Source organism: Canis lupus, chromosome 11 (genome assembly GCF_003254725.2).
Source record: "Canis lupus dingo isolate Sandy chromosome 11, ASM325472v2, whole genome shotgun sequence".
Taxonomy (NCBI): domain Eukaryota; kingdom Metazoa; phylum Chordata; class Mammalia; order Carnivora; family Canidae; genus Canis; species Canis lupus.
Genome location: NC_064253.1, coordinates 14,640,563 through 14,651,333, shown reverse-complemented (window position 1 = coordinate 14,651,333; position 10,771 = coordinate 14,640,563). Strand labels below are relative to the sequence as shown.

The 10,771-nt window shown below is 35.8% G+C and overlaps 1 protein-coding gene across 1 annotated transcript; it reads left to right on the top strand.

Annotated features, from left to right (window-relative positions):
• Positions 1–5,359: 5,359 nt before the first annotated feature.
• On the top strand, positions 5,360–6,531 carry LOC112650323 (peptidyl-prolyl cis-trans isomerase FKBP3-like). The gene is made up of 2 exons (XM_025433085.3): positions 5,360–5,794; positions 5,981–6,531. Exons 1-2 carry the CDS (start codon positions 5,375–5,377, stop codon positions 6,236–6,238), a joined length of 678 nt encoding a protein of 225 aa, XP_025288870.1. The 5' UTR covers positions 5,360–5,374; the 3' UTR covers positions 6,239–6,531.
• The last annotated feature ends 4,240 nt before the right edge of the window (positions 6,532–10,771 follow it).

The following is a 10,771-nucleotide window of genomic DNA, read 5'->3' as shown; positions in this document are numbered from 1 at the left end:
GATGCCAAGTTGAATAGGCAAACTTATAACCAAACAATGGGATTTGTAGAGCAGACTTGCTGCTAACAATGGTGTAGCATCCTGTCTTCTTAGAAATGTTGGGTTAATTAAACATGGGGATTTAGGACCTTATTTAGTCTTTTTGTATTATTGTAATTTTTAAAACAAATTATTTTCTTGCATGTCTAAAGCTAGATCTTTTATAATAATTTCTAAAACATTTGCATAAATTTTTAAAGTTCATGGCATTTTACATAATTTCTTTTAGTCATTACTGCAATTGATTATTCCCATTTTATAGATGAAAACGTGAGGCTCAGAAATATCTTGTCATTTTATTAATATCAAATATCTAGTGAGTGGTGAATCTAATATTTAAACATGGTTTTATAATTCCAGCCCTGGAATAATGGGAGACGAATTTGTTCTTTACAAGCCTATTAATGCTATTTTTCTTCTGTTGAAATCTTGGCTTTCTTATAGTTCCTTCTCAATTGCCTGAAAATCCTGAAATTTTGAGTGTTCTTTTTTTCCCCATCTCTTTCCACAATGGGCTTTTTCCCTGCTTGACAAAAGAGAGGCAATTCTTATCCATCCTGAATCTTACTATGCTTTTTTGCCATGAGATGAAAAGACTTCCTATGGCCTCTAACAGATACTACTTAAATACATTTTTTCCAAGAAAAATATTTATGATAACAAAACAGATTCCTAAAGGCATGGGACCTTGCTTTACCCACAGAGTAAATTCAAGTCAGAGAACTGTTCCTGACTGCACCCCTGTGAGGAACCATGTAGAAAACTCTGGAGAATTTTTTCAGTGTGTAATGCGAAATCTGGGATGCCTATTCTCCGACTTCTATCCACCATTGTTTGAAGGATGCTAAGGTCATTAAATCCTCATTGCACTCCAGGATGCCTAGTTCAGGGCTGAGCAAGCGCCTGTGACAATGAATGAAGCTTGCAGACAGAGAATCTCAGAGATAGTTTTTCAGTGGGAAGGCTGTGTGTGCTGGGAACTGTGCCATGTTGCTGCAGGTAAACTCTTGAGGTAGGCTGAAGGAATGTGTGCATATGAGTGTGTGTGTGTGTGTGTGTGTGTGTATTTTCAGATTTCAGTAAGGCTTTGGTGACCTCATATATTAAGATATATGGAATAGGGAATATGTCCAGAAATGCCAGTTTTCTGCCTTGGCCAGTGTATCCTCTTCATAGGACATCCCGAAAGAGATGTAAACATAAAGGAGGGTTATAAACAAGAAATACAATATTGTTTTGTTATATAGAAGCCTATTACCCCAGTGCAGAACTCTCAGGAAAGTTGGGCTTGAGCTCATGAGTTTAGTTTAGAACCTAAGTGGGGCCTCTTTCTAACCTTATTTTAAAGTTTTACTACTTTTTAGTCATAGGGCTTAAAAGAATGATTATGGGTGAATGAGGATGATTATAGTCCATATATGTAGTCCCTATATATGAAAAGAGATTCATTGCAAAGAATAGGTTGATATGATTGTGAGAGCTGGCAAGGCAAGTCTAAAGTCCTTCAGGGCTATCAGGAAGGGCAGGCTGGAAACTTTTGGTGTGGGCTGCAGCTGCTGCCCATGAGCAGAATTTACTTTACAGAAGCCTCGACTCTACTGTTAAGGCCTTTAACTGATTGAGGCCTACCCAGATAATCTGGGATGATTTCCTTTACTTAAAGTAAACTGATGTTGCTCTTTAATTAAAATATCTTCATAGCAACATGTAGTTTAATGTTTGATTGAATAATAGGGGGCTGTAGTTTAGCCAAGTTGACAGAAAATTACCGTAGAAGACAGATGAAGGAAGAGAGATCATCTGGAGCTCACCCAGATGAGGCAGGACCTGACTCTTATTTTTTTCTTATGTTCTGAGAAGAAAGTGCTAGAGAAAGCCATGTACTTATCACTTGTCTTTTTCTTTGACTATAAACCTATCCATTTGTTAAGTGTAGTTCTTTTTGTGATAGGGAATTGATCTCGTTAGATTGGTAGCACCCCTTGGGAACAGTTAAATTAGAGTGGCACAATTTTGGTATCAGTTCTAATGTAGGTGATTTTTTTTTTTCTCTGAGCAATAAGTAATTCTCAGACCTTGTCTCTTTGGAGATAGTGTCAGATCCCACAGTTTAAGGGTTCAGTCCTACAAGAGTGCCCTCTCCCACCCCCAGTTCACATGCTAGCCACATGCTATACCCCATGCTTCTCCTCACTGGCTATAGGTTGGAGAGTCCAAGGACACTCTCTTTGGGTTAAATTAATTTGTTGGAATGGCTCACAGAGCTCAGAGAAACATTTTACCTAACAGATTACTGGTTTATTATAAAAGGATATAACTCAAGATTGCCAAATGGAAGAGATGCATAGTGCAAGGTATTTGGGAAGGGTTATGGAGCTCCTATCCTCTCTCTGAGTACCACTCTCCACACATCTCCATATGGTCACTAAACAGGAGGCTCTCCAAATCCTGTCCTTTTGCATTTTTTTTTTATGTATGTACATGTTTGATATAACTCATTGGCCATTGACAATTGATTCAACCTCAAGCCATTCCCTTCCCTGGAGGTCTGGGGTGAATGAAAGTTCCAATCCTTTAATCTCCAGGTTGCCTCCACTGTCACATTCCAAAAACCATTTTATTAACATAACAAAATATAGTTTTATCTCTCTCCTCACTTTGGAAATTCCAAGGGTTTTTAGAAACTCTGTACCAGGAATGGATAGGAACAAAGATCAAATACATATATTCTTTATTGTAAATTATAATGTCACAGATGTTTAGAAGAATTTTCCCACTTGTCTCCCCAAAGTGTCGATAGATGATAGATAGGTAGATAGAGAGAATAGATAGATAGATAATGTAGGTATGTGTATGTAATTTTTTATCTTTTAAGCAATTAGGCCAAAAGCTACACCTGTTGGAAACTAGAGATAAGGCCAGTCCCTCTTTGCAGGGGGCCAGTAGGGCATCAGAGAGTGTTTCACCTCCCTTGTGGCACCTGGGTGACTCAGTTAAGTATCTGCTTTAGCTCAGGACATGATCTCCAGGTCCTGGGATAGAGCCTAGCATCAGACTCCTCCCCCCCCCCCCCCCCCCATATGTAATTGCTTTCTAGGTTATGTGGCTCTTACACACTTGTCAGGGATTGGTGAAAAACTGGGAAGTTCAGGCTTACCAGGGATGCTTGTCTGCTGTCATACAATAAAATCTCTAAAATGGGTCCTATTAAGATATCCATTAAGTTAATTGCAAAGTTACGTCATATATTGATTGAATATTCCTTTCCTTTCCCATTCTGTTTTACACTTAACTATGCTGTCTAAACTAGCACATTTGAACACGATACATAGTGGGCAGTTCACAGTGTTACATTACTTACCTGTTACCATCAATTCAAAAAGGCCCCAATTCAAAAAAGATGAATACAGTATTTTCTGTTATTAATTTTCCATAAAGAAATTAAAGCCCACGAATGGAATCACTCATCTTGTAGAAATTAAATGTTTACTAAAGTTCAAGTCTGAAAATATTCCTTATCTGGTTTTTCTCTTTTGTGTAGTCCCAGAGGATACTCACCCATGTACCTAATTCATGACCAAATTCCTTCTTCAGCAAGCTATAGTTTGAGCTGTCCTCTGTCCACTGGATCTAGTGTGGATCCTTCATGATCTCCCAAATTGTACTCATGCATCTATTAATCCAGTGTTTCTAAAGTTCCAAAATGTAGGAAGATACATAATATCTTATGACTAGCATCACATTCATAAAATTTACAACACACCATTCCTCAGCTATCGTAGTGATTATGCAAAATAAAAAATGGTATTCCTGAAACTCATTGTGTTTTATAGACCTTCATTCTAATTGTCAACCATAGGCCATTCTTTAAGGAATATTGTGATACACACAATGGAGGGACTCTCTCATTGGGTATTTATAGAGAATTATTTCTGTTTTTCCTGTGTGTGGGGGGCACTTATCTGTAAATACTTCTCCTGTCTCTTCCCATCATGAAGTAGCAGTGAAACCACGTTTTTCTGTTTGTAAAGCTCAGCTTTTCCTGAGGATCTTTTCTACCCTTCGGTTGTCAATCTTTTGGAAACCCTTAAGAAAGATTTTATTTTGTTGTTGCTGTGAGTTCTTAATCAAAAGATAAACAGAGAGACCAGTGAAGAAGAACTCAGTGTCAGGAAGTGGTAGACCAATAAAAATTCGAAAGCATATAAGAATTGACAATATAGTCATTACTAAAAAGAAAAAGAAAAGCCATTTTGAAATTAAAAAAAATAATCCATTGGTCAAATAATCATAATGGAAGTAAAAAATACATAAAACTGAATGAGAAATGCTGCATATAAAACTTGCAGGGTACAACTAAAATGCTATTTGAGAACAATTTATATCCTGAAGTGTTTACATTGGAAGAGAGAAGAAAGGCTAAAAATTAATGAGGTAAGCACTTAAGAGTTCAGAAAATGAGAAGGAATGAATTCAGAGGAAATGGAAAAGGTAATGGAGAAAAAGATCAAATATCAATAAAATAGAAAACAGTTCTAATGAAGAGGATCAAAAAGGGTATAAGTGACTTGTTGAAAAGTGCATTAAAGTGGTAAGTCTCTGACAATATCAATCAACTTAAAGTAAACAAACCAAGAACAATGGCACCAATAAGCGAGAATGAAAAAGGAAGTAGAGATTCAAATAAATAGTAAAAATGTAGAGAACTTTACAAGTAACTCTATTTCATTAAATTTGAAACAATAATGAAAGTTTAGGAAAATGCTGTATCAAGATTGAGTCAAGGAGAAATAGTCAGCAAGAGTAAACCTGTAACTGTTAGGGATATGTAACCCAAAGGGTGAAGTTTTACAACAAATATTAAAGCTAGTTTTTCACGTGCCTTCTACCAACCATCCAAAAAACATGATTATCAATATTGCTGAAAATCTTCAAGAGTATACACATAGAAAAAAAATTCTGTTATGGGACCAGTATGAGTATACTCTGATCAAATGAAAGAATACCTACATGAGAAAGGTAATTAAAAGCCAAGTTCAATAATGAAGGTAGATGCAAATATCTGAAACAAGGAATAAACTTAACCAAATTGGTGAAATACTTGTGCACTGAAAATTATAAAGCATTAGTTTAGTGAAGGAAATGAAAGAAGATGGGAATAAATGGAAAAACACTCTGAGTTCATGGATTGGAAGAATTAATATTGTTAAAGTGTCCTTACTACCCAATGTAATCTGTAGGTTCATTGCAATCTCTATCAAAATTCCAGAGGCATTCTTTTCATAAATATAAAAAAATCTTAAAATTCAGAGTACAGCAGAGGCAGCGGGGGAAGATGGTGGCGGCCGTTCCACAGCAGGCCTGGACCATGGAGCAGCTGCACAGTGAGCAACTACCCAAGAAGGACATTATCAAGTTTCTACAGGACCATGGTTCAGATTCGTTTCTTGCAGAATGTAAGTTATTAGGAAACATTAAAAATGTGGCCAAGACAGCTAACAAGGACCATTTGGTTACAGCCTACAACCATCTTTTTGAAAGTAAGCGTTTCAAAGGTACTGAAAGTATAAGTAAAGTGTCTGAGCAGGTGAAAAACGTGAAGCTTAATGAAGATAAACCCAAAGAAACCAAGTGTGAAGAGACTCTGGATGAGGGTCCACCAAAATATACAAAATCTGTCCTTAAAAAGGGAGATAAAACCAACTTTCCCAAAAAGGGAGATGTTGTTCACTGCTGGTATACAGGAACACTACAGATGGGACTGTTTTTTTTTTTTTTAATTTTTATTTACTTATGATAGTCACACAGAGAGAGAGACAGAGGCAGAGACACAGGCAGAGGGAGAAGCAGGCTCCATGCACTGGGAGCCCGATGTGGGACTCATCCCGGGTCTCCAGGATCACACCCTGGGCCAAAGGCAGGCGCCAAACCGCTGCGCCACCCAGGGATCCCTGTTTTTGATACTAATATTCAAACCATCTCAAAGAAGAAGAAAAATGCCAAGCCTTTAAGTTTTAAGGTTGAAATAGGCAAAGTTATCCGAGGATGGGATGAAGCACTCTTAACTATGAGTAAAGGAGAAAAGGCTCGACTAGAGATTGAACCAGAATGGGCTTATGGAAAGAAAGGACAGCCTGATGCCAAAATTCCACCAAATGCAAAACTCATTTTTGAAGTGGAATTAGTGGATATTGATTGAAATAGCAATGCTTCAGATATAAAGACATTAGCAACAATAAAACATGGCCTTGAAAAAACTTATGTAACTAGAGCTGGTTACTCTTGTAAGGGGAGAGTCAACTGGAAAATTCAAGAACTCAGATATTGTTTACCCAATCCCCAACTTTTAATATATGTAATCCATCATAATTCCTTAAAGTTTGAGATATTTTACTACAGCTATGTAAAATATTAGTTAAGGTGAAATGACTTTCCTTTTACCTCATGTTGTAAACTAAAAGGCTCAATAAAAAACGTATTAAGTGTCTTGAAAAAAAAAATCTTAAAATTCAAATAGAAACACAAGATTCCAAATAGTCAAAGCAATTTTGAGCAAAAAGAACAGGGCTGTAGGCATCATGCTTTCTGATTTCAAACTGTACTGCAAAGCTTTAGTAATCAAAACAGACTGGCCCTAGTATAAAAACAGACATGTATGTAGACCAGTGGAACAAAACAGAGAGTCCAGAAATAAGTCTACTACTTTATGATCAATTGAGCTTTGACAAGAGTGCCAAGAATATACAGTGGGGAAGGAACTATCTCTTCAAAATAGTTTGATTGTGGTGATTATTTCCTAACATATACCTATATCAAAACATCAAGTTGTATACCTTAAATATATACAATTTTTCTTTGTCTATAACAATAATGCTGAAAAAAAGAAATTCTGCACATCATTTGGGCTGTATACTTTTGCCCAAAGGTCTTACAATATATATATTATTATGTAATATTTTAATGGTTGGTCTTGGTGTATGTTTACTCCACTAACCTGTGAGTGAACTTGTTGTGGGCAAGGAATGTAAACTAATCATCTTCATATGAACAAATTCTTGTTAGCATGGTTGATGCTTGATAAATGTTTTGTTGAATCCATGCAAAAATGCTGGGGTAAATTTGAGACCACCAAATATCAGTGTTCTTAAGATTCCTGAACTGTGTAATCCAAATTTTATCATAAAAAACCCAGTAAATTTATTTGGGGTTTCCATTTTCAGAGCTACAGAAATGAGAAAGAATTTGCTCCTTGTAGAGTGGTAATTTATTGTCCAATTAGTGTAACCAGTAAAAGTTGTAGTGAAAGCAAAAGGGTTACAAAACCAAACACCTAATGAGAATATGGGCATTGAAACTAAGGAAAGAGAGAATTAGACAAAGTCAGGAACAAAGAGGTCATAAAACTCTTAGGATGAAACATTACAATTTATTATTTATGAGTTGTTCATCTGGGAAACAGTAACTAATAAATGGTATGTATGTTATAAAGTGATTAGCATGCCGCTAGCTATGCCACTAGCAAGCACAGTAACTCATAAGTAATATGTATGTTATAAAGTGATTAGCATGCTGCCAGCTATGCCATGAGCAAGCTGCTTAGCATTGTACCAATTATTTAACCTCTTTGGACCTTAGGTCCTACCTCTGACTGTTAAACATGTTGGCCCTCCACCAGAGTAGGTCCCATCTGTTATTATATGCCATGGTTATGCTTTTCTGTTTGTCATATGTTCTTGCCCCAGACATTAGGAAGCAATATTCTGCTCAGTTTCAATGACTAAGTAATCCAGGAAAACATTAATTTTATATGTATGGAAGGTGACATCTGGCGACTGGTTGTACCCCAATAATCAGGCTTAAGATTAATGGAGATGAGATGTCTTTAAGGGTAATGATATATAATTGTAATTCCAGACAGTTTTGTGACAAGGAAATTGAAACAAATAATATGAACGCAGTACATTCGACAGGAATTGGTTGTTTCCTGAATGTGTGTTCCACTACATGGAGAAAAGAGGCAGGGAAACACATTAGAGTTCAAAGAATTTTAATTGTAGGGTTTATGAAGATTATCTGAAGCTATCTGAAAAGTGCTTACTATAAGGCAGTGTAGTACAGTAGAAAGGTCTGAATTCAGAATCAGATGGGAATGGGATTAAAATTGAGCTCTGCTATTAGTAACGTAACTTTAGGAAGTTTACTTTAATTTCACTGCATCTTAATTTCTTCATCTATAAAACAGGAATCATGATACCATAAGATTATGTGATTTTGCTATAAATTAATAAAACACCTTAAGTATTTGCTACATAGGAGATATTATCAAAAGGCTCTTCAGCTTTGTTTTAATTTTTTTATGTTTTTAAGTTTTTATTTTAATTCCAGTTAGATAATATACAGTGTTACATTAGTTTCAGGTGTACAATGTAGTAGTTCAACACTTCCATACATCCCTCTGTGTTCATAACAACTAGTATACTCCTTTATCCTCACCCCCTATTTCACCCATCCCCTCATCCCCTTATCCCCTCTGGTAACCATCACTTTATTCTCTATAATTAAGAGTCTCTGTCTTAATTTGTCTCTCTCTCTCATATTTTTTCTCTTTGCTCATTTGCATTGTTTTTAATATTCCACATATGAATAGAATCATATGGTACTTATCTTTCTCGGACTGACTTACTTTGCTTAGCATTATACTCTATACATGTCTTTGCAAATGGCAAGATTTCATTCTTTTTTATGGCTGAATAATATTCCATTACATAAAACCATCATCTTTATCCACTTATCACTTAATGGACACTTGGGCTGCTTCTGTATCTTGGCTATTATAAGTATAGTTTTATTTTTTTCATTGACCTTAAAATTTACATTGTAATCCATAGCACTGGCACATGAAAACAACCTAGTTATTTAATAATTTAGGAAATACTGAGAGTCATCAGATAATTTTTTAAATGCTAGAAATACAAAGGTATCTCTGGGCAGACATGATTCCTGACTTCATGGAATTTACATTCTAGTAGGGAAGATAGATAAATAATAAAACAAAATGCCACTGTAAGTTTTGATAGCTGTAGAAAGCAGACAAATAGGAATTATGGGAAAATGGTGAAATACTGGGGAGTGGAGATTAGAAATCTGTTGTATTAAGAGAGGAAAATGTGTCAGTTTAAGTTGTGAGAAAAGTAATAACTACAGTAAATTCAGGAGAATGTGCACAGGTTGGCAAGATACTGCAGAGAAACAGAATAACATGAGCAAATGAAATGAGTGATTTTATCATGAGATGAGCAACTGTGGTATGGATGGTTTCACTTGGGAAGAAGACTGGGGCAGTATTTGGCAAAGAAAGAAGAGATCATCATGGATTGTAGTCTGGATTATAGGTAAAAGGGTCCGTAGCAAGTCTGACTACTTAAGAGCTTGTTGTCTACTGAAGTTTTGCCATACTTTTCATGACTTGCTCAGGGCAAATAAATGAGGGCTTTGTGAATCACGTTTCCTCACATATAATGTCTAATATTTTCAGTCTGCACTTGAAAAATTGAGAGGGAGCAAGACAGTTAAACAATAAAACACAAGGTAGGGGGAAGAATTGGTAGTGTGATGAATAAAGGGGTTTTTAGGTAGCAGTGTGAAGGTAGCCACATTGATTTCATTGACAGTAACTGAAAGTTTTTGACAAAATCTTAAACAGTATTGCCTTCAAGGCAGCAGAGAGCTATAAAGCAGTGAAAAATTAAAGGAATGAGACATTAGAAAAGCAAGAAACCAGGAGAGGTAAGCTCAGTATTTGACTTATAAGACAAATTGAGAATTATAAAAGCACCATGTATATTGAATGTCATTGAAACATTACTCATAATAGTAAGAGTCCAACATCTCTTAAAGAATGATCAGTTATTGAATAGACAAAATAGATGGTCATATGATAGAGTACTTCACAGAGTATATGTAGAATTAAACAGATCTACATTTAACCACATGGATAGGACTTCCAAAATACAACATTGAATAAAATGAGCAAGTCCTGGGGATCCTTGGGTGGCTCAGCGATTTAGTTGCCTGCCTTTGGCCCAGGGCATGATCCTGGAGTCCCGGGATCGAGTCCCACATCAGGCTCCCTCCATGGAGCCTGCTTCTCCCTCTGCCTGTGTCTCTGCTTCTCTCTGTGTGTGTCTCTTATGAATAAATAAACAAAAATAAAATCTTCTAAAAACAATGAGAAAATCCTGTGAAATGCATGGATTTATATATTTTTCATGCATGTGCAAGTAATTAGATATGTTTTTATATACAGATTAATGTTTAAGAAAGGAATAGAATGGTTGTTTAACGTAAATAAAATCCTACATTGAGTCATTTCTCCCGGTTGCAGGAGCTAAAACCATGCTTGACAGAGAGACAGATGAACAAAGAAAAAAGCCCGTAAGCTAACTACATACATACTACTACTCAATCTACTAAGTTTTCTACCTCTTTATGAACTCAGATCTTATTTGGAAATAATAGCTTGCATAATAATTTGTTTTCTCAACTGGGAACAAAGTCTTTCCCCAAATATAATTTTTAATGTATTGGTAGGTATATAAGAATATAACAATGAAAGGAAGTTTAAAAGGGTATACTTTAATTTATGGCATTAAATATCTTTTGTAAGTATAGGGATGGGAGTGGGGAAAATAAAAGAAATGCACACAAAAATTTTTGAATCATATCTGTTCTA